Source organism: Perca flavescens, chromosome 14 (assembly GCF_004354835.1).
Source record: "Perca flavescens isolate YP-PL-M2 chromosome 14, PFLA_1.0, whole genome shotgun sequence".
Lineage (NCBI taxonomy): Eukaryota > Metazoa > Chordata > Actinopteri > Perciformes > Percidae > Perca > Perca flavescens.
In genome coordinates, this window is record NC_041344.1 from 6,494,926 (window position 1) to 6,519,282 (window position 24,357).

Below are 24,357 nucleotides of genomic sequence, written 5' to 3' on the forward strand. Positions count from 1 at the left end.
CTTACTAACCGAACTGTGCAGAAAGGTTACAACGTGAAACTATAACTAGGCCTATACCGCAGACACATATGTAAACGCATACGTAACATTTTAATCCCAACAGACACTTTAAATGACGGAGTTAATAAACCCTCATAACTCAACAGGAAACCCCAAAAAACTCTAATTATTTTAATAATCTTGAATTATTTTAGTAAAACACTTTGAACACAGAAACATTAAGTTCAACAGAGAGAGATGTTGACATAAGCCAGAGGTTGGGAAGAAAGAGAAGATGTGAAGGCAAAACAAAGACCTCTGATGAACTTTCAAATATATCTCACAGGTTTAGAAAAAGAGAAGAAAAAAGTCAGCGCAAAGAATGACATCTTTCAAATAGAAGGTGACTGGTACGAAAACAACATCATGCATAAACAACAAATAAAGGAAATTAATTCTGAGAGTCAGGCAGTGTGTGTGTGTGTGCGTGTGTGTGTGTGTAATCACAGAGATGAGACCGAGAATGTGTGATGTGCCAAACAAAGAGAACGTGTGTTATGTGCGTTATCTGACAGCTGTAACAGAGATCACACCTCCTTTTTCCCTTCATTTTTGCTCTTGCTCCCTTCTACCTTCCCGTATTGATCTTCCTCCCTCTTTAAACCTTCCTCCTTTTTCATTTCTCCAGTGACCCTCACCCGTCCCATCACACCGTCCCCCATCCTCACTCCTCGTAACTTATTTCCTCTTCCTCATGCCTCCTGACTAACTTTGAATTTTGTCTGTATCCCCACTTAATAATAAAATCTACTGTAACTCTCGCTAACATTAATATCACTTTTTAATACATGTTTTCTATTGTTACTAGTGTTTTAGTTGTTCTTTTCCTAAAATCCTAGAACAATAGAAAGTACTTAAATGTCTTGTAGGAGCAGGCAACTTCTGCCAGCAGCTTTATACCTGATCACATAACCGTGTAATAATTGTGATTTGCATTTAAAACTTATTTTTATCTCTGTCCACATTTCCAAAGAAGACCAGCATGTTCTAATGTACTGTAGTGTAAAACACAGGGCCTGAAGTTAACTTGTTTGCCCAATAGCCACTGTGGCAGGTGGATTTTAAAATCCACTAACCACACAGGCTTTTTACCAATGTTTTTTGTTGCCTCTTAAAGGTGAAATCCAGGAAATGCTTGAGTGTTGTTCTTGAACTTGTTAGGAATACACATTTATATATAATGATTCTTAGAATATATATATTTTTATTTTTATATCTTTTCATTTATTGATTTGCCCTGTCACAGACAGTTCATCATATACCTACTGCTCCTCTGAGTCCACAACAAGTCCCGATTACAAAGATTTAACTGTGATTTTACTATTTTAACTTTAGCTTTCTCTGGGTCATACACACGACAATCACTGCAGTACATATGGACCGTATACTGCGTATACTCACAAACCCTGCCGTTGGCACCGACTTTCCACTTGGTATAAAAATTTATTCTTTTACTTTTCTTTTCTTTGAATCTTCCTCATCTTTTTCTTGGTTGCTTGTTTCAGCCGGCCTCTTCACCCCAATAATGTGCTGCCTCATTTTTTAAGCTCAAATCCAAGGAAATGGCGGACTTGGTTGAAATGTAAAAGAACAGCGTCAAAAAACAACCAATAAATCACTCAATTCTCATTGGCTACCCGCCAACGTGGCAGGTGGATTGACAGTTTCACCCGCCAATGGCAAAATTCCCCCGCATTTGGCAGAATCCGAATTAAAGAGGTAATGCCAGGTAAGTAGCACAATTTGCTTTGGTTTGGTGCATACATAAAAAAAACATGTTTAAACATTAATATGAGATAAACAATAAATTACAGAAACAAATAACAAATGCATATAACTATATAACATTAAGAAATAAAAAAATAGACTGGATTAGTGCAGGATGTGCAAAAATGTTGAGGGATGTACAAAGTTCAGGATATACAGAATGTGCAGAAGACAGGATGTAGGATTGGGGCGTGGGGATGGGTGTTAATTTCAGGCACTGGTAAGAAAGTGATTTTGGAAAAGCCATTTATTTATTTATTTTTTCGCCCTTTATACCCTGGAAATCCAGAGTTCTCGCGATACCACAATTTGAATTTGCTCAGCGAGTCACTCTGGCACTAAGTAATGATGCTCATTAACGATGCCCTTGTAGCCGAGCTGCACCAATCACATTGGTGTATCTGATATAGGCGGGCCAGAGGCGAGCTAAACAGATGACGACAGTTTAATCTACCAGTTAGCTCCGCTGGCGCTGGTAGCTAACTGGTAGACCAGTCACCCCGTGTATTGTTGTGATTGGTAGTAGTGTTATCCAGTTGCGTGCAGTGAGATTTTCAAATGCGTGCTTGGTGCTGCCCCTCGAGTTGGGCCATTTTCATTACTCAATGACCCTTAATCTTTCAGATTTGGGTCTGGATTTCCAGGCTACACCCTTTACCCTTCTGTCTTACCGTCTCCAACCAGCTGCAGCAGAGCCAGGTCCAGGGGCCGTTTCCAGCGGGAGTTCTTGTGCAGGGCGATGCCATAGCCCGTCGTGGCAAACACTTTACCGGAGCCGATGGTCATCACCTTGTAGAATAAAAACATAAAAACACATAAAAGATCCACGCATACACACACAAAACGCATGAATCCCTAGACAGAGTCAGACTCAAAGAGACAGATGGCAATGAGCAAATTAAAGTTTCCTGTCTCCTATCACTGTTGCATGGATGAACGAAACGGTTGGCTTGGCTCTAATATCAACATCCCCCCCAAAAATCCCAGAGCTTGAGTGTGGGATATTGTTACATCGGAGGAATTAATATAGAGCCACATCAGTTGTAACAATTACAGCAGTGGCTGTTGTATGAAAAGTGCTGGGAGCTGCGGCCTCCCACAGAACTTAATACAAATGATCACCAGGCAGGATTTTCATTCTCGCTGTGGGAGCCGTATCAAATGCAAACTTATAAATAAATCAACGCCAGCGCGGTCCGAGAATGACAATATCAAATAGCTACAGGCAGCGAGGGTAAAATCTAAATGTTTCGGGTGGGTCTGATTTTCTTTAATGCAGATCTAGCGCCTTTAGAAGTGCTCATTTGGCACGCCTGTTGTGCTTCTGCACAAGAGAGGCTTGGCACACTGAAGATCTTGTTTTGTAGCACACAGCAGCTGCAGGCCACAGGGATATCATCAATAGCTGCCGTTACGTACGAGCGTGCCACTGTGCAGGGCTTTGAAATGACCGATCGATTCCTTACCTTGCAACCCTCGTCCTTTCTGGCCATATAGTTCAGCACCGCAGCGTCATAAATGAAGGCATCCAGTTTTCTGCAGGGAAGGAAGGAAGGGAGAAAGGAGGAAAATTACATCGGAGAAATGGAAATCACTGACCTGGAGCTCAAAGACAACAGAGGAAGTGCAACTATAGTGGAGAAAATGACAGAGATGATGGATAAAGCAGCACTGAGACAATGGCTGTCTCAAAAGAAAACACACACGGGAGGCAGAAGAGCTTCTTTCTCGACACCATTTTGCACCAACAGTCAACAGTCGCACAGAGAGCTATTCATCATAGCGGAGGCAGAGATGTCAATTCTCCACCTGCGAGAGCCTCAATGGACTAGAATACAATGCAGCAGCAGCAGCAATTGCAGCAGGGGAGGTTGTGATGCAAGTTAAGGTGTGAGTTTCACTTTTCTCACTCTCATGTCCTTCTGACTGCCCTGCACTTTTCTCACTTAATGTTGTTTCATATACGCAGAGAATATAAAATTAGTTATTAGGCCACAAACGTAACGAACGTGATTCTTCTCATGTCGTATCAGCGTATGTTTCATCCTCTCACCGCACCCTGCCGGCAGAAACGGAAGAACAGAAAACCCTCTTGCACTATTCCAAGATGGTTATCAACACTGCTGCCCTGTAGGAACCACGTCATAACAGAAGCAGAGCAGCCCAAATTATCTGTGTAGCCTACACACAGAGCGCGTTATCAACCAACTGGTAAAATACTGACACTTGGGCGGTGGCTCTCAGCGTCAAACACCAACACCACCCTTTAGCGTCTGTGCGGGACACACCGGGCAGAGCAGCAACTCGGCTGCGGCGCTCTAAGATGACCTAGTATTAAGAGCGACAACGGTAACGAGTAGTGCGACGGACCTAAAGTCCGCATTTTGCAGTAGGCTTTGGAAAATAACACACACTATCCAGCCCTCTGCTCTTGCTATAGCATCACCATTTATTGAAGAAAAGTAACGTTTTGGTCACTCTGGCACTTCATCGAGAGTATTTTGGTAACCTGACTCCGCCAGATGGATCGCTTCGCATTTGCTCGGCATATCCATCTGGGAACTTTCTGTTGGAGAGCTTTTGGGAAGGGGCGAAAATACTGGTTAGCTGATTGGATAAACCATCTGTCTATCACCACCTATGTTGGCGATAGACGGGCCAAATCAACCAATCAGATCAAACTCTTGTCGGGAGAAGAGTAAAAACATCTTTTCCTCCGAGAAAACCCTGCGGTGCCGTTTTTTTCTCTTCTTTCAATGAAGGAATACTTTCTAATTCGGATCAAACTTGCACGATAGCTACGCTCATCTCATCCGTGGAAGCTGCCATGTTGTTTAGACTGAACAGTCGCTTCTCGTTGCGTCACACCTAAACCCGCCTCAAAACCAATGCTGATTGGTCGGTCGTTTGGCAAACGGCTCCAAATTTTCTCTATCTCAAGATGCCAGATTGATCTGAGAGTGGAAATCTGGAGCTCGCCAGATCAGGACGGTCTCACGTGGCTATTAACTTTGTCCAAAGGGACCAAAACATTAGTTGTTGTTTATTTAAATACATGGTGATGCTATAGCAAGAGCAGAGTGTGGGATTTTTTTCTTTTTTCCAAGATTTTTTATTTTGAATCCATCACAATATGGTAAATGTATGCAACATTCTAGGTAATAATAATATATAATAAATAAAGTATTTGTTAATTGCAATGTGTTCCACGGTTATGCTGTAAATCAGCAAAGACTATATACACTTAAAATAATGTTTTATTTTTTATATTATATACATATAACAAAATAAATCCCATAGATAATGATATTGAATTCTCACATTCTGCCATCTTCACGTTGGAGTCATCAAAGCCATTTTTTAAATCCCCTGAACCTCCCTCTCATAACTACAACTAGGAGACTGAAGGGTTTCCCACATAGCTGCTGAAATGTACCATCTGTTCACCGTCACATTCAGCGTTTGACATGTTTGCTAAGTTCGTCGGTTGTCCTAACACTCTTTGGGAAAAGAAGGAAAACACGAGTGCTGTTTGCTGCAACAATTATTTGATTAATCCACCAAAAAAAACAAATGTGAGGATTTGCAGCTTCTCACTGTTTTATTTCACTGCACAGTGAATATCTTTGGGGTTTGAACTCCTAGTCAGTCAAACAGAAGGGGCCCTATTTTGACGATCTAAACGCACGGCGTGAAGCGCCTGGCGCAGGTGTGTTTAAGGCGTGTCCGAATCCACTTTTGCCAGTTTGACGGCGGAAAAAAGGGTCTGTGCGCATGGTTCAAAAGGGTTGTACTTAGTTGTCTTCATTAATTCATATGTGTGTTTTGGGCGTAAACATGCAATAAACCAATCAGAGTGTCAGCTCCCATTCCCTTTAAAAGCCAGGCACATTTTTTACCTTGGCACATTGCTGTTATGATGGTGGATTTGCTGCTTAATATTTTTATTTGTAATCTTTTGCATGTTTATGTGCTGCTGCTCTTCCCTGTGTGTGTGTGTGTGTGTGTGTGTGTGTGTGTGTGTGTGTGTGTGTGTGTGTGTGTGTAACAAGCATAGTGTGCCTAGGCATAAGCCTAGGCACATTTTACTAATTCACAGTTAAAATAACAATGAAATGCTGTGCTACTGACTTTAGACTGGGTTTTTGTTGGTCAATTATGCAATCACTTCCTGCTGCCTCAAAATAGCAATACGCCAAGAATGCACCTGAACACACATCCCTGTAAGACCAGCACGCCCATGGGCGCAAAGATGGGCGCAGGTGCATTTGCTATTTAAACGACGTGGGCGCCGGACGGGAAACTGACAACAGCGTCGGTCTTAAACTAGTAAAGACACTCGCGTCGGGCTGTGCGCTGCGCTGGTGTGCGAGATAGGGCCCAAGGGATCTAAAGACTTGATTTTGGGCTCTGGGGAAAAAGTGACATTTCACACAATTTTTTGACAAAACAATTAACTTAAAAAAAAACTAAATAAATAGATTCAACTATAATGAAAAAAAAACATAATTAGTAGAAATTCCTGATGAAGAAAAAAGCAGAAAAGGCAGGTTGAGGAAAAGCTAGTGAGCTAAAACAATTTATCATAAGATAAACAGAACGTCTCGGCTCAGACTCACGATGAACATCGCAGGATCTGATGATGGATCTGTAACTACACCTGCTCTTCTACTTCGCATTCATTTACATTCACACGTGGGAAGCTGCAATGTACAACCCAAGTCTTCCCGGAAAGAGAGGAGGGGAAATGTGCTGAAGGATGGGAGATTGAAAAGAGGTGAGAGGAGGGTTGATGGTGCAGGAGGGGAGGAGGTGGGTGACAGGAAAAGGAGAGAAAAGAGGGGGTTAGAGATAATGATTGCAGGGAGGGAGTGAGGGAGGGAGTGAGGGAAGTGCAAAGCAGCAGCAAAAGGAGTTGATGAGCTATGGGCAAGGAGTTAATGAGGGAGGAGGAAAGGGCCACACAGAAGACAGAAAAAGAATTAGGGAGAGGCAGAGGGAGTTAGGGGGAGTAGGAGGAAAGACGAGACGGAGATGGAGAAGTGACGCTTTGGTGCCTCGGCAGCCAAATCAAGCCGGGATCTTCATACCGCTTTGCTTTGACGGCGTTAACTAATGTTTCCTTCCGTGAATAATGTCAGGGCGGAGAGGTAGAGAGAGAAAGATAATGAAAGAGAGATAAACAGCGAGTAATGAGAGGGATGGTTGAGAGACTGAGGTGAGACAGACACAGCTAGAAAGTAAAAAGAACGGATGAGTGAGGATGATAAAAGGGAATGCATTATGGGAGTTTTAATAACACGGTATGTCAAATCTGCTAAGGACTGCGGCCGCTGCTTGTCTGAATGCCAAAGCGTGTGTTTGCTTGTCCCATTAAACATTTGAACTCTCAACTAACATCACATCCCCCCCTGCCTCCCCCTCTCCCCTCAGGCAAGATGAGCAAGTGTATATTTTATGGCAAGTGCTTTGTGTAAATTGTGGCCCCACAGGCGGATAATAAACCCCCCCCCTCGTTGAAGACAAGAGGCGCCTGAGTGGCAGCCAGTGCTGAGATGGCGGGATTTTCCCCCTGCACTGCGGCTGCTGCCAGCATGTATTATTTAAAAGATCTATTTTTTTTTTTTTTTTTTTTTTGTCTCCACTTCTCGCGCCTCGTTTAGTAGCCATCATCCTACAGGGGGGTGCACAGTGTACAAGAGATAGCTGGGGCTCCTGAGGCGAGGAAGACCAATGTGCTAAGAGGTGGAGAAAGACAAAAGGGTCCTGTAATTGAAACGAAGCGTGGACGCCACCGTTGCCTCAAGATCAAAAAAATTTAAAATATATATCTGTCTGACTTCTTGTACTCCATCTTCTCCAATGGGCAATCCAAACCAGTTTTTTTAAGCGTTTAAGGCATCTGTTATGTGTGTTCTGCTTCCATTTCTACAAATCTATCAATCCACACCAACACCAAGTCCACTCCAAACTCCCAACAATAGTGACACACAGCGATCCGGTCCAAGTCATTATGACACACAGAGTTAGATAACTATTACACATATAATACAAAAGATTAAGACACATCAACAGCCATGACAGAGAAACATGTTCCATGATATTCTCGGATCCGGATCTTAACTGGCAGCACACTGATTTGAACAGGATAGACTGATGTATAAAAAGGGTTCTTGGGCCTGTTTTGTCGAAACGAAGGGACTCTAAATCGCCTGTTGGAAGGCAAACATTGGTATTCATACAGTCCTTCCAGAATTGTTTTTTTGATTGTTGCGGGCCAAAATCCTTGATTATGCGGCACGTTTTTAAAAAAAAATGCGATGGAACATGCAGGATATGCAATTTTATGTGATGAAATTGCGGGAACTTGCAAAAACTGCAGTTTGATGAAAAAGAGAAGAAAAAAAAGTGATTCCACCAACACCCTGCTTTTCGATGATGTTCACGTCGCATAATTAAGTCACTTCATAACGTTCCCATGGCAACAGGGGAAAATGGCTGTTCTTGTGAAGTAAACGCAACAACTTTCTATTAAGATATGTGACTTTTTTGCTACGAAAATGTGGGGATTGTGAAATCATGCAAGCCCCGCATATTTTGCGCGGAAATCGGCAATTTATGCGGCAATTTATGCGGCGTATTTGAAAAAATGCGGCCCCCGCATAAATATGCGGACTTTGGCTGATTATGCATTGAATTATGCGATCGCATAATTGCGTTTTTCTGGAGGGACTGTTCATAGTTTAATACAGGCCAAGACTGTAAAGGCCAAAGCAAATAATTCACACCATTTGTTATCCCCAAAACCATTTCAGTGACTCTCTGCGAATGGGGTCATTACCAAAGATTTTTCTTTGCTTACCCAGTCTTGAGGTTCTCAATGGCCTCCTCCACACCCTTCTGGTTGTTGCGGATCATGTACTGGTGCATGTTGGGATAGTTGGAGCGGATGTTCTCCTCTGTGCTGCCGTTTGGTACTGTACCGAAACGCAGCGGCGGGTACTGCTCCGCCGGCTGCTGGAACTGTACGAGAAGAAGAGGTGAGTGAAGACTAAAAGCGAAAAGAGTGGAAGTGAAAGAGACGCAGAAACGTAAAATGCGTGGATGGAAGCTGATCCCTGCCGCAGGATAAGCGGCACGCCACAGGGATTCAAAGTCTTCACTATGAAAGAACGGCCTCTCTGCTACACTTTTGTGAAGGGCTGAAGGGGGAAGACTGATAACACAGACGAGTGTCAGAGCTGCAGGATACAGTTTGGTGGGTATTTACTGAAACTGCACTGAGGAATAAAAGAAGAGGAGGCAACAGAGAGAGGGAACTATTCCCTATCCTTCTGTTAACTCAAGCTATTCTCACGATAATAAGCAAAGCAACCTCATAGGATGATGTCATTTCTTGGTCCCTCTGTCTCCGTTTCCTTCTTAAAATGAACATTACATCATGTAAACGCACACATCATTCCAGTGGTGGAGAGTACATTTACTCAAGTAATGTACTTAAGTACAATTTTGAGGTATGTTTACTTGAGGCTTTATTTTCATTCCCTTTCTACCGCGCTGCATTTCAGAGAGAAATTTTGTATTTTTTTACGCCACTACATTAGTCTGACAGCTTTAGTTCCTAGTTGCTTTACAACTGAATATTTTTACATACAATTTTTACATCTGCATTGAGTACTTTTACTTTTAATACTAAGTACATTTTCTTGAGGATACTTACAATCTTTTACTTAACATTTTCAATGCAGGATAGAGTATTTTTGTCTCTATTACCTATACCGACTCTGTAAAGCGACTTTCAATTTATTATTATTATTATTATTAATACTTCTTTCACCACTGCGTCATTCTGAATCCTCGTTAAGCCTAATTTCTTGCTCATCTATTTATTTATCGGTCCATCTGGGCATCCACCTGTTCATGCATAGATCCACCAATCACCGTTTCTCCCGTTCCGTACCTTCTTATCTGACAGCCCTGACACCGTGTCGATGTACTCCTCCTGGATCATGAAGGCGGCCAGGTTGGCAGTGTAGGAGGCCAGGAAGATGACAGCGAAGAAGGCCCACACCAGCACCTGCGGTTGAGTAAGATCAATAAGGGCGTGAGGCAGTCTGACAGGCGTGGAAGTATTTTAAGATTTCACTGACACTGTTTTCACTTCTTGGCATTTCATTACTAACCCCGCAGCGGATGCTGTCTTGCCTGGAGGGTAGAGTCGTATTTGTGTGTGTGACACTTCAGCCGGTTAAAATAAAAAAATAAAAAAAAAAGTCACTGCATTTTCGGCATTTTATTTTGTCCTTTTCTTACTTGAACTCAGACTTATAATAATGATAAAGTGACATGTTGGAGATTCCTGCGAGGAAATGGTCTTTTTCTTGAGCCCCCCCTCCTGACATCGTCATGTTTGTATGTCACAGTAATGATTATGATAATAAAAAACTAATTGCATTTAGTCAAGACCTGTCTCAAGTCTTTGAGCTAGAGTCCAAGTCACGTCTCAAGTATGTGAGCAAGAGTCCAAGTCAAGTCTCAAGTCCCTGAGCTAGATTCCAAGTCAAGTCTCAAGTCCCTGAGCTAGAGTCCAAGTCAAGTCTCAAGTCCCTGAGCTAGAGTCCAAGTCAAGTCTCAAGTCCCTGAGCTAGAGTCCAAGTCAAGTCTCAAGTCACTGAGCTAGAGTCCAAGCAGTGTCTCAAGTCCTTGAGCTAGGGTCCAAGTCAAGTCTCAAATCTCTGAGCTATAGTCCAAGTCGAGTCTCAAGTCACTGAGCTAGAGTGCAAGTCAAGTCTCAAGTATTTGGAGTTAATATATATAGATAGAATAGATATAAGGATTCCGTTCACTACGCTAAGCTAAACTAGCGCCGGCGCTGCTGGCCTAAAACAATACATGCACTGAGCCAAAAAAGCGTTTGCCTCCCTCTATAAATATAGAGGAGACGGTGAATAACCTTATTTAATCAAACGTGTGTTCCTTTAAGTAACCGATCTAAGTCCAATTTCCAATGCTTGATAAAACCAGCTGACCCAAATTACTGTAGTACAAATAAAAGATCCTTTGAAAGGTGGTAACAGGACTAGGCGTGAAGACATTAAGCTGTGCAGAAAGTGCTGATTTTATTGCTGCAAGGTGCTACACTGTTGACATTCAGCCAGGAAGCAAGTGAGAGATGTGGATTAGTCTTAGCACTAAATTTGCACTTGGAGTTGGTGATGTATGGGGCTATTTGCTTCCACAGTACTCTGTGTTTATGCCAAAAGTTCATTTGCATAATTTCCTTAATGAATAAGATGAAAAATGTACAGCTTAGCGCTGGCAACTGAGGCATAATTTAAAAAATAAGTCATGTTAGCGAATTAGTATCAAGTGATTTGCTAAAGGACACAGGATTTGTCCCAACAGAAGGGTTGAAGGACATACTTCTTGCTTACAATGGCTCCCTGGAGAGTTCCATGACCTTTGGGCCAATGTAAAATCAATACAACTTTAATGTACGATATCAATAATACACGGTTGTCAATTATCAATAGAGTGCAAGCTGGGACGACGACCCTGAACACGCTCATGTAGGAATGAAAAATTAACAAATAAATGGAAGTCATTTTGAGAATAAGCCTTTATTAAAGATTAAATATATCTTGTAATCTTGTTGGGTTGCTTGTGATTAGTTGTGGTTGTCTGATATGATATTCTAACTGGCATGTGTTTGTGAGATCTGGATTTTGTCTTCCATTGTTGAATACAAGAAAATGGCGAATGATGGGCTACGGGAACATGAAGCTTGCTCTACCTGCAAGGTGACATGAAGCAAAGCAACAGTTTAACAACAAATAATTCCAGAGAAAAAGAAGTGACAATCTCGCCTCGGACCCCCTTCCGTAAAGTTGTTTGAGCAGCTAATGAGCTCTTGAGATGATTGGGGTTGTTGTGAAGAGCACTTTGTGTGACATTAAGAAGAAAAAACCTCCTGTGGCTTTTTGCTCAGCAGCAGAGGTGGAAAAGCCTTCAACTGATTTTTATTTTTATGTCGTGAGGGGCAGAGAGCAACAGCAGGTATTAAAAAGACCACTGCGGTGAAACAAGTGAATGAGCACTCTCGAACTGATTGCACCGGCTCATAAGACTCATACGTTTCAGTTTTTTCTTTGTAATAATGCAAATTACAGATGTGCCACTGTAAGAGGGGAAAAAAAACAGACATTATAAAGTCAAGATAAAGTTGTAGATGGAGCGGTATTGTGTTATATTTTCTCCTGCCTATTCACTTTTCAATCAATGAACTCCTCACATAAGTAAATACTAAACTCAATGGACTACTAATGCTGATCAGTAAGCAGGGATGTGGTAAGTTTCTGGGCTAAAATTGATTGAAAAGTCGAAGATTTTAGACGTCTAGGTTACATATAACAGCATTTTAATGGCAATATTTTAAAGTGAGGCAGGTATTTACCACATGGGAGAATAAAATAGTCATTTCAATTCTAAAACAACATTGTTTCAATGGTCAATCATCGAATCAATGCCTTCTAGTGGTTGATTGTCCTCCAGCTCCCAAATAAAACAAGCGATCAGCCCGTCAAACTAATGATTTTGATTTTATTAGGATCCCCATTAGCTGATGCAAAACATCAGCTACTCTTCCTGGGGTCCACACAGAACATAAAACTCAATTTTCAGACAAAAAATTTAGTTTTATGTTCTGTGTGGACCCCAGGAATGAGTCAGTCACTGAGTACGTTAACATATGCACAATAATATCCACATATTATTCCTAATATGACAATATTCCAAATATGTTTCAGGTCATGTAAACAGCATATTCCGTTTGGATATTCCGAATAAGGCCTTTTTCCGAACACAGCATTTTCCGATGAAGATGTGTGGGATATGCCGGAATTATTTGGGTTTAAGAAGCATTCTTTAGAAATGTACACAGCGCATTCGGAATATGCCTTTCATGCTTTTTTCACAGATAAGAGGCACATTTTATTTTTATTCAATGGTGATTTACAGTCTTACCGGGCTATTTCAAAAATAAATAATAAAATAAAGCCACACTTTGGAGCGCTGCTTACGGTGCTCCATGGTTGTAACACACAACAAGCACCTGGAAGTACGGTGGCCGCTACGGAAAGCAAGTCACTTGTGTTAAATTTGGAACCGATGATCAGATTCCAAACCAAATATTCCAAACGATTCCAATAAAAAAATTATTCCATTGTAATTTTTTAAACGATTCCAAGTTGAAACCGGTTCTCGATGCCCAGCGCTACTGTTTCCGGCTTACGGTCAGCTTTGCGCGTTGCACAAACCAAGTAGCCAACAGTTTGCAGGGCTGCGGAAGAGATGCATGCTCAAAAGAAAAGAAGGAGAAACACACCTACTTTTAAACAAAATGCTTATATATTATAAATATGTTTCAACGGGTTTTTGGATATGTGCAAACAACGTTTTTAAAAAGGTGGTTGAAGGAATGAAAGCAGGAGGCTGCATTCGCACGGTCCAACAAGTCATCCACCGGTGGAAAACTGAAAAAAAATCCTATTTTGCATGGGTACTGTATATGTACTGTCAACGGGAATATTAGTGGTATATTCACTTTAATTAGCCATGTAAAAGTATCATCTTTTTTTCGAAATAAGGACAAAAAACGGAATAATATGTGCAGGTAAATGAGTCAGGTGGTGTAATCACCATGATCTTGCTGGTGGTTCCTCTGGGATTCTCCACAGGCACAGAGTTGTTGAAGACCAGCGCCCACAGAAGCCAGACGGACTTCCCTATGGTGAACTTAGATCCACCTGACTCTGAGAGAGAGAGAGAGAGAGAGAGAGTGAGTGAGAGAGAGAGAGAGAGAGAGAGACACACACACACACACACACACACATCAAGTATTGTATCTTGTAGAGATTACACTTTGTCTCACATTGCCAGACCTTCCTCCCCAGTGCTGCGGAGGAGGGTCTGGCTAGTCCACACAGCATTCCAGGATGGGAGAAAAACGTGCTCTGTTTTTTGGCATTTCTTTAAACCAATCACAATCGCCTTGGGCGGCGCTAAACGCAGGACAGCGACGCCGCCTCTCCAAAATAGCCTCGGGAAGGAACTTGTTTTGGTGGAACGTGTACGTTCAAAAGTTGTTTTAGTCGTGCAACAGAAAACTCAGATTGGACAGATAGTCTAGCTAGCTGTCTGGATTTACCCTGCAGAGATCTGAGGAGCAGTTAACCACAGTCCTCAGAAATCCACCGGAGTTTAAAATGCCAACACAAAGAAAGCGGAAGGTGACAGACGTCCGGCCGAAAAAAGGGACATCGAGCGGAATTTCTGGCGGCACCTGAACAATCCCGGAAATTAAAAGTTGTCAATATAAAATACACTTTGGCACACATGAGCTGAGGTACGTTAGCCTCCCATCTAAAGTTAAATGAGAACATATCGCTGTGCTACAGTTAAATTATGAGAAAATAAAAATGCACCACATGGCCAAACGTATGTGGACAGTCAAGGAATAACTATGTGACTGGTTAACATTCCGAAACTATTGGCATTAATCTGCTGCTATAACAGTCTCCACTCTTCTGGTTCCAAGCTTTCTAACAGAATTTGAATTGGACGGCTGCAGATATTTGCTCCCATTCAGCCTCAAAAGCATTATGAGGTCCAACGCTGATGTTGGGTGATCAGGTCTGGCTTGCAGTCCGCGTTCCAGTTTTGTCCAAACCAAACTGGGAAAAACACATTTCTTTATGGAGCTTTCTTAGCGCACATGGACAGTGTCATGTTAAAACCGGAGAGGGACAAACACAAATTTGGAAGCTCACTCTTGAAATAGTATTGTATGATGATACAGGTTTCCTTTAAATTGAACTCCCAATCGCCAATCCTAAACCATGACAAACTAAGAAGATGGTACACAAAAGCTGCGTGATGCCCACATACTTTTGGCCATAGTAAATATGCATTTTGATGTGGGCTTGCAATGATAACAGAGACAAACACACAGTGATCTAACAATTATCTGATGTTGAAAATGCAAACTCTGGAGATTAAGCTAAAAAGAGAAAAGACCTATATGGAGTTATCAAAACATTTATTGTGACGCCTCAAAGGGAAAAAGATTAGAGACTAAATAAAACCGAGTGCAATCTAGCTGGTTTTTCAAGATGAAAGGTGGTCATCATGCTCAATGGGATAGTGAGGGATAGAGGGAGAGAATACAAGAGTTTGAAGTGAAATGAGTTGCAAACTATTCTGCAGTGAAAGGACAGTGAAACTGAATGTATGAATGAAAAGATGGAGAGAAAAAACGGACACGAAGAATTGAATTTCATTTTGCTTAACAGGTCATTCAAACTTTAAAAGCTGAAAAAGAGATGAAAAGAAGTGTGAACACATCCCCCACTAACTGGAACTGGTGGTGTCTAGTCATACAGAGTTTAATTTGCTGAATAACTACCTTTCTGCCATTTCGTGGTAGAACTGTCCCAAGACGGTGAAAACTGTCCACTGTGCCATTCTGATGCTTTCAACTCCATTCACCTCCATTGAATTAGAGAAGAGGCAGAAATCTGACATGGATTTCCCAAAACATGGATAGCTCATACTTTAAAGTGGTGAACTGACCTTTTAAAGTATTCAATACTGTGACAAACTGCAGTTAGTGCTTACTAGTTCTGGGATGTTCATTTGTGAGTGACATATGGGAACCGAGAATTTAAGATTTAACTTAGACACTTTTGGACCTTTGAGCGGGATTTTACGGCCATCATTTGGCGGAAAGGTCCATACACAAAACAGTTCACACGATGGCGTGGTCTTACATTCTCACTCCCAGTGCGTCAAAAGGCGGTGCTTGGTCAGGGGCCTTTGGCGTTTTTTACTGACACTAAAAGTCTCCTTTTGCGTCTAGCCCTTTGGCGTAATTTTTTGACGTGCTTAGCCGGGACTATTGGCGTCACTTTTTGACGCTCTGGGTCGGGACGTACGTTTAACTGACATGCGGCACAAGAGCGGGACAGTTAGCTTTAGGAAAAGCTCATGGGTGGGGTTACAAAATGTACATTTCAGTGACATGCAGGACACGAACCAGTCTCCTGGGTGACAGTCCTGTGTTAGATTTTTGCGTCGGTACCTGACGCTGAGAGCCACTGACCGAGTTGGGAATGAGAACGGGTTGGTTCTAGACAAGTACTCGACAGTAAAACTATGTGTGTACATTGCAGGAAATATTGCAAGATACAAACACTTAGCCTACATTTTTCTTGAAAAAGTGAGGCAATCATATTGACAAAACTTATGAAATTATATCTACAGTGAGTGGCGTGGGTTAATTTTGACCCACAACATAACACATGCAGGCCTAGTGTAATTTATTTTTTCAACGTAACTTGTGGTGTACAAGCTTAATATCCTGTTCTTAGATGTTTTGTAGAAGAAGAAGAATAGGTAAAAGCGGTTTGTTTGAAAATGAAGATAAACGGAGGCAGAGGTGTTTAGCACAGGATAAACTAGAACTGACAACCGGTGATGAACAAACACCTACCTGTCACTACAGTTCTGTATAATTCCACTTTGGTCGAATTATTACGAAGTAATGAATAACATTTCCAAATGATTATGAAAAATGAATGTAGCAGTAAGGAGGAGTAGCCAGTCAACAGCTGGAATAAATGATGAACTGACAAGTACTGTAAAAATGTCAAAATCAACCACCACGGCCCCGTCAGTGTTTGTAATTAAAATTAAATAAGCCCGATCGTGGGTGTGGAGAGATTGTTTTGACTTTTGTTAAGAAAAGTGGTGAAAAGATGCTTTGCATAAATTTAGCACACACCCTCCTCAAATCAGCGCCCCCGCATGCATAACTGACGAAGTGACACGTTAGTAATAATGTTGTGAAATGAGCAGTGGCGGCGGGTTGATTGGCGTGCCGTCTCTTACTCTTGGCGCTCTGCAGGCTGCGGTTGTATCCCACGGGGCTGAAGAACTCAAAGATGAAGACGGTGACAGCCACCACCGACAGGCACATCACAAACATCATCACCCACACCGCTGGGCTGTAGGGCTCTGCAACACACACACACACACACAAACACGCACATGCAAATGTCAGATAAAGTTTCTGAAGTTTGCCCGCCATCTGTTCCCAATAAGTCGGCGTGTTCCTTTAAAAGAAACCTTGGTCACCCACTGGACCACCTTGTAACGTGTTGCAATAAGAATATTTAAGTGGTTTGGTTCAATAAATGTTTGGGGAGTCAAACCACAGTTTGTGCTCTGCTCTTTCTGAAGGCCAATCAAATCTGAGCAAAACACGTTGAGTCTAGTTGAGTCTCCAATACCACTTGAGCATTAAACATTTGAAAAATATCCCTTTTAGAGTATATTTAGAAGAGATTCAAAAAAGTGCCATTAATTGGGCAGGGTACCAAATTCAATACTTTGTAGGCACTGACCGAAGTGCCTCTAAAGTATTGAGTATCGAAAAATGCCTCGTCATTCAAAACCAAATTTCAATACCTAAGGAGTAAATCTCATCAACGTAAGCTGAGCCAATAATTGAGCCAATAAGCATGCAGCATGCAGAATGCTTTTACCAAGATCTAATAATGTTTGTGATTGGCTGGCTCAGAACTCAACGTTACACAGAGACAGGCTCACATAGTAGGAGCTGAAAAATAAATGAAAAGATTTGTGCCGTGACGTTGTAATTTCTTTTAGTTTTATAAAATTGGTAAATTGGTAAAAAAGTATCGTTTAGGAACCGGTATGAAAGTCACGGTATTGGTATCGAAATTTATTGAACGATGCCCAGCCCTAGCCATTAATTTATAAAATAATCGCATGGACGTTGAGATTAATCCCAATTAAATATTTTTGTATCGATTGGCAGTCCTAGTTTTTTGGTATTTCGTCATTTTGCTTTCAGAAATGAGTGTCATTCCTTATGTAACTGCATGCCAAAGCAAATGAGCATACTGTATTAAACAGACAGGAAGAGATTGTCTCCCCTTCGTCTCATCCTTCTTAAGAAATGGGTGCGAGTCTACAGTAACTGCCGGCTGACAAAACGAGCAGATGCTTCTGAGATTTGCCAAATTAGTGAGGGATTTTGCTGCCGACGCTGACAGCAGCCGCAGTAGCAGTTGTAACGCTAATCAAACAGCACCGGAGACCCGAGCTGAGCCGCTGGGTCGACTCATCAACACCTTCGTCTCTCAGCGTTACATCCAGGAAGAGACTGTGTGCCGACATATCGAAGAGCAACAAGCACTGTTTACATAGGAGACTTTTAGCTGCTGCTCCCCCGCTGAGAGAAGTGCAGTGGGGGAGCAGGTGGAGAGGCTCGGGATTTATCCATTAAACTTTCTGCCAGACAGGGATAATATGCTTTTAAGTCTGCCATGAGCGCCGAGAGGCTGCAGGTTTAATTTCCATCCAGGTTTGTCGCAGTGGACAATATCACAGGAGCAGGACCCTGTGTAATTTTGTTCACACATCTTTTCATTCGATTTTGGTTTTATGTTCTATTGTTTTATCAGACTTTGGTAGAAACATAAACAAATCATAGTCATCCACATAGAGAGACACAGTTTTTTTTTTCCTTCTAAAACAGCAAAAGAAAAGACCAAAACTAGTTTTCAACACTCACAAGGAGGTGAATCAAAAACTCCTGAATATTTATATCATAAAATATAATGCCTCTGAGTAGAGGAATTAGAAAAGTATGCATGTTATAATAACTTTTTTTTGTTTTTAAATCCCTGCCTTTTCAGGAGGATTCACTGAAAACATGGAACATCATTCTTAGTTAATGTTGTATTGAAAACTAGACTCATGTCAGCAGAAACACAATTCTGCCTTTAACTTGTGAGGTTGTGGTTTGGGAACATGGGAAGCCAAAGTCACAATAGGCCTTATATTCAAGTGCTGCTTGAACGTCTTGTAATCTTTTCTGATTGTGGTTGATGTCACCTGTTGCTAAGTGACTGGCACCAGAAATTGCCATAGTGTTATTCCATTTTTGTTTTAAGTGGTGATGGGTGATTGGTTGACGTGCTAGGAACAATAATTGGGTCGACAACAAAAAATATGAAGAGGGTCGTTGGGCTATTGCATTTTCCACAACACCAGCTCAGTCACAACTAGGGCTGGGTTTCGTTAGTCGATACCTTTAAAGGAGACCTATTATGCTTTTCTGTATTTGCTGTCATATCATATCTATAGTGTTACAATGTCAACAGAAATAACCCAGTACCAAGTAGTATGTGAACTTCTCCAGTCAAACTGATGCAATCCTTTTTGTAACCAGATTTTGAAAAAAAAAAAAAAAACACGACTTTTTGTATGGTTGTGCTCGCAGCCAATCACTGCCAGCATCTTCAATTTGCGACGTGTGATTTGCCCACTACAACAGCAGCTACAACCCATACAGTCTGTGGTGTGGTGAAGTCGAGCGCAGCGTATTTGACGGAGTTTAGCATGCCGAGATGCTTCCATTCACATGATGGGCGTTAAATGAAGTACAAAAACAAGGTACCAAATGAAATACTCAATACTTGGTACTGGTAGCCTATCACATTAAGGGTTCTGGTATTGGCACTGTAATTTTTTTAAACAATACCTGGCTCAAAACCATTGTTGTCAACTTGGCTTGGCCTGCTAGATTTAGCCAATTTATTTCTAAAAAGCAAGTTACAATCCCTTTTGAGACTTATTTAGACCACCAGGGAAAAAGCAGGAAATATATTATATTGTAATTCATTCCCATGAATACTGCTCAGAGTAATCACAGTCCATGGCTCTTCTGCCAACAGCACAGGAGCTCTCCATCTAGTGCGCTATGCGCAGGCCGTCGGCCAACACAACCACTAAGCTTCATGCAAATGATGCACAATGATGACTTTTAGCGACTTTTGGGGCTAGTGCTATAGCTGCTTTCATTGGGAAAGAGTTGGTAGCACTGGTCACAGCTTGTGAGCTTTGAACTTGCAGATAATTATTGATTGATTCTTCTAATAAGCAATGGAAAAATAAGACCACACTACACCACCTGTAGTGAACGGTACCAGTTTATTTTACTCAACAGTCTAATGCAATGTAGTAAAATACAGCAGTGTCTGACAAGATTTCATTCAATGTTATGTGTTATACTGAGAGGTCTTCCTTATGCTTGTCTACCAGATTTATATACATGAGTGCAGTCCAATAAATCATCACCACAAACTACAGCCTCAACAAAGACCACCGAGTTAAATCAGCATCTGTCGGGCACACTGTGAGCAAAACATAAACATTGTCTGTCTTAAACTGTCTTCCCAAAGGAAGGATTTGTTGCAGCGCTCTTTTATTGAATTATACTAGATTGCACAGATACTTAATGAATTGATAACTTCATATAATGTCCAGAAGACAATTTGTTTGCTGTAATGTGGCAGAGCAAGTTACTGTTACATTTTATGCTTTATGTTTATACATTACGGAGTCTAGCCATGAGAAGAACTGTCTCAAGACCTGAACGACTATTTTGTTGCAATTTTCATTAACTTTATGAGCCATTTATATGTGGTTTTGGATTTAAAAAATGTGTTTGTAAAAACATTGAGTGTTCTGCAAAGCTTTTTTTTTGTCTCAGAGTATATGTTTAGTGTAGCCTAAGGGAGGCAATTTAAAAGTGATTTAAAATATGTGGACTGAAGTCTTTTTCTAACCAAATATTACAGGGAGTGAGTCTACTATACAGACCAACATCAACTAAATGTTCCTTTTATTTAACAGGTCATTTTACCACCAACTCTAGTAAAATGACTGTATGAATTAATCCAGTCTGACGGTCTTTTCTCTGACGGGCGAGGAGTGTAAAGCAGCTGCGTGTTGTTTTTAAAGTGCTGTCAGCCTTGTTTTATTCCTGTTTTATTCTGCATTCATGCACACTCTCAGTGAGTCCCAGCAGCTATATATCCATGTTTGGACAACAGTAGATCTATTTATATAACTCCGTATTTCACAAGGGAACGTTAGGAGAAGACATGTGCTCTTTGGAAATGAGGCCCTTTAAAAACAATTCACACCTGAGAAACACAGTCTGGTACTGGTTCCAGTGAGCATATCGGCTGGAGCAGATGGGGTTAAGGTTGGGGTTAATGAGGCGTACGTGCCCTTACCTAAGGGCATTAAAGCAGCAGTTTGGTACTTAAAGTGACAGCATTACTTATTCATTTTGCTTGCCAACATGCTCCCAGCAGGTCCAGGGATTCTAACTGGTGACCTTAGTACCTTATAGCGCTGAGAAGTCGGCTCGTGTTCCGAGGGAGAACGCCACACTGTGAGCCTGAGTGGATCTCCGTAGTGAGAACCAGAGCAGCAAAGGACAAGGACACGGTAATGTATGAGACATGCCACCGGCTACATTTACATAATAACGCCATCATGGACAGTAATTAGAGTGAGGTACTGTATTCTCCAATTAAGACGTTTAAATGGACCCCATTAATATTTCAGTTTCCATATGGAACTTGTGACAACCACAATATTGCCATTTACCTGCTCATTCCGTCTCCATGCTGCCATAGTGTGCACCTGGGGTGTGTATTATGCAAATACTATGTGCATATATTATTTAATCTAATTCACAATAAGAAGACAAGTGCATCGGGAAATGGACTCTTGTCCTACCATTTGGTCATAGCGCTTCGTGAGGCATTGATGAAACCACTGAAACGTAGCTTCTTGAATGATTTTGGTTTTGGAAAGTGTGTCAGTGTGTACAAAATCTGCTGATTATATTAAATCATGAACTAGTACTGTGCTTTGTTTTTCTTTCATTCATCACCCGTTTCATATATACTGTATGTACATGTATAATGTATTATAATAATAATAATAATATTAACAACTTTATTTGTATAGCACTTTTCAAACAAAGTTTACAAAGTGCTTTGACGGACAAGAAAGGCAGATGAGGTCAGTAAAAATAACAGAAAGCCGAAGGGGCCAACATCACAAAAAAGCAAGTCTAAAAACAATTTTTGTTTTGAGAAGTGATTTAAAAGAGTCCACCGATCCTGCGAGCCTTATGTCTTCAGGCAGATCGTTCCAAAGTCGAGGGGCCCTGATGGCGAAAGCACGGTCACCCTCGACTTCGGAACGGCTAAAAAGGTACTTGACTGAGGACCTGGGCTACCAGCTGGCTCATACAGGGACAACATCTCTGCTATGTAGCTGGGAGCCAGACCTATACAGGCTTTAAAAGTGATCAGTAAAATCTTAAAATCAATTCTAAAACAAACAGGGAGCCAATTGAGAGAAGCCAGGATTGGGGGTAATATGACGTATAGTTTTAACAGACATCATCATATTACCCCATGTATGTAATATTACTCACACTTACTGTTATTTACAATTATTTCATTACATTGTTGTAGTAATTTTTTTTTTCTATCCATGACCCATGAATTAATGAATGAATGAAAAAAATAAAACTCTAGCAAGATGTTGAAAGAGAATTTGACTGACTCAGCTAATAGGCCTTCATCACAGAAGACATTTTGACATGTCAGAGTAGGAAAAGCAGATGCCCAAATAAAATAATTAAGGATAGGTGAATTCCATGGAGCCGTGTCAGATTCAGGGGGCTGGTGTTCTGCATGCTATTTTGTTGAATAGAACAAAAGCCATGTTAATGGTATTAGTACCACCTGGGCCTTTCCTGCTATGAGAAGTCAAAATATCTGCTGTGTGGGGAAAAGGCCTATGCTCCAGTGCTGCATTGGATATTAGGCAGCAAATTTGTTTATTTCACCACAGAGTTATTGATTTTTTTTAATCTGCAGAAGGCAAAATGTATTTATAAATTGACCACAGCGGAATGCACTGGGTTCATATAAACTGTTAAGAAGCACGAGTTGGTGGTTCGGTCTGAACGTTTTGCTGCACTCCTTCGCACAAGCACACGCACACGCACACGCACACGCACACACACACACCCCTTCTCCTTACTTGTTACATTTTCTGTCTCTGTCGGTCTCATTTTCACTGAGTGTATCAAGGTGTTAGAGGATTGAGCTAATTAAAAAAAAAAATACATATGTAATGTTTCTACATAGCATAGAAAAATGATGCATGGAAACACATTGCTTGCAATGATTTTTTTCTTTTCATATTATAGATTATAGTTGTTCTGTTCTGCCTGATAATCAATTGAAATTGTTCCAGTGTTGTTGTTTTTAAGTTTTGTAGACGATATGTACAATAGGTTAACGTAATTTTATTGTGTACGGTATGAATTGTAAGTGCAAACATTGTTGACTGCATGTATTTTATTTGAATATAGACCCCAGGAAGATCGGTTGTTGCCAAGGCAGCACTGCTCCCAGAATGCTTTTCTCCTTGTTTTTGCCTTTCCTTCCTTCTTAATGCCTTAGATCAATTTCTATGAAAATTTGAGCATCCCGGCAATATCTAATGAGTACAACTACCTTGTTCACCCTTCTTACTACCTTGCCTGTTTTTCCTTCTCTTTTCCTCCCCCAATCTAAACAGCTCCAGTTAAACGCCTGGGAGTTTTCTTTCGGAGGCACCTTCATCAGAAACAATCTTCCTGTCGCTCCACTTCTTCTTTCTCAGTTGATAGTTTCTTTCACCTTTGTCCTTTCCCTACGAGTCTCTCTTCTCTCTGGCCCTTTTTCTCCTTCCTAACAACCCATCCACTTACACGCAGACATATACTCCGACCCACACAAACACACAACCATGCAAAGCTATAGTAGTCACTGTCAGCCCCGTGGACCGGCGGTCTTAAGATAAAAGGGCCTTGGGAGCCCTGCTCCTCCGTCCAACCATGACATGTTTCAGATTGTCTCCTAAATCTCCTCTGACAGAGGGATAGATGCACTACTGCAGCTGTGTAAGTATGAAATAGATCACTTAAGGAGTGGGAGGAAAAGTTCAGGTCTATAAAGGGAGAATATAAGTCCTCTTCTGAAGCGGACTTGTTTTAAATCATGTGCCTTGAAGGGCTACGTTTTATTAAAAAAGAAAAATTTAAACCAGATTTTTGATGTAGGAGGCGCATCCAGGTTTGAAAACTTGCTCTTTTAAGAACATCATAAGTAGCATGAAATATTACTGACACCTTGCTGAATATAGCTAAAAGAAGTAAGTACCTCTTACCTCTTGACATTTTGTGAAATATGCTTTTTTTGCTACGAAAAGAGCTGATGAGGTTTTGATCTCTTTAATAAACCTCTGATTGGAGAGTATATTGTTATAGAATTTAATCATGGTACATCAGAGTTTTGGCACATTATTTCCATAGGTAAATATTACAATTCTTAATTATTTTTTTAATAGCTGTCTTTTTTTGTCTTTTTTCTGTATTTCACAAATACTAATACCGATACTAATAGAATATTTACTTTATTGCTCTTTTAGTGTGAATTACATTAATATGTATCTGTTAACATAATACGAACTTGACGGACCCATCAAGGGAAAAGGGGTCATTAGAAAACCATCAACTACAAATTATTATGAGGAAAAAAACAT

The 24,357-nt window shown here is 41.0% G+C and overlaps 1 protein-coding gene across 1 annotated transcript in view; it reads right to left on the reverse strand.

Annotated features, from left to right (window-relative positions):
• The window catches only part of LOC114567939 (serine/arginine repetitive matrix protein 2-like), an 84,356-nt gene that overhangs the window by 27,638 nt on the left and 32,361 nt on the right, over positions 1 to 24,357 (reverse strand). Inside the window, 6 exon segments of the mRNA XM_028597216.1 lie at positions 2,478 to 2,595; positions 3,273 to 3,342; positions 8,669 to 8,829; positions 9,767 to 9,883; positions 13,504 to 13,616; positions 16,753 to 16,878. Coding sequence (XP_028453017.1) covers positions 2,478 to 2,595; positions 3,273 to 3,342; positions 8,669 to 8,829; positions 9,767 to 9,883; positions 13,504 to 13,616; positions 16,753 to 16,878 — 705 coding nt within the window.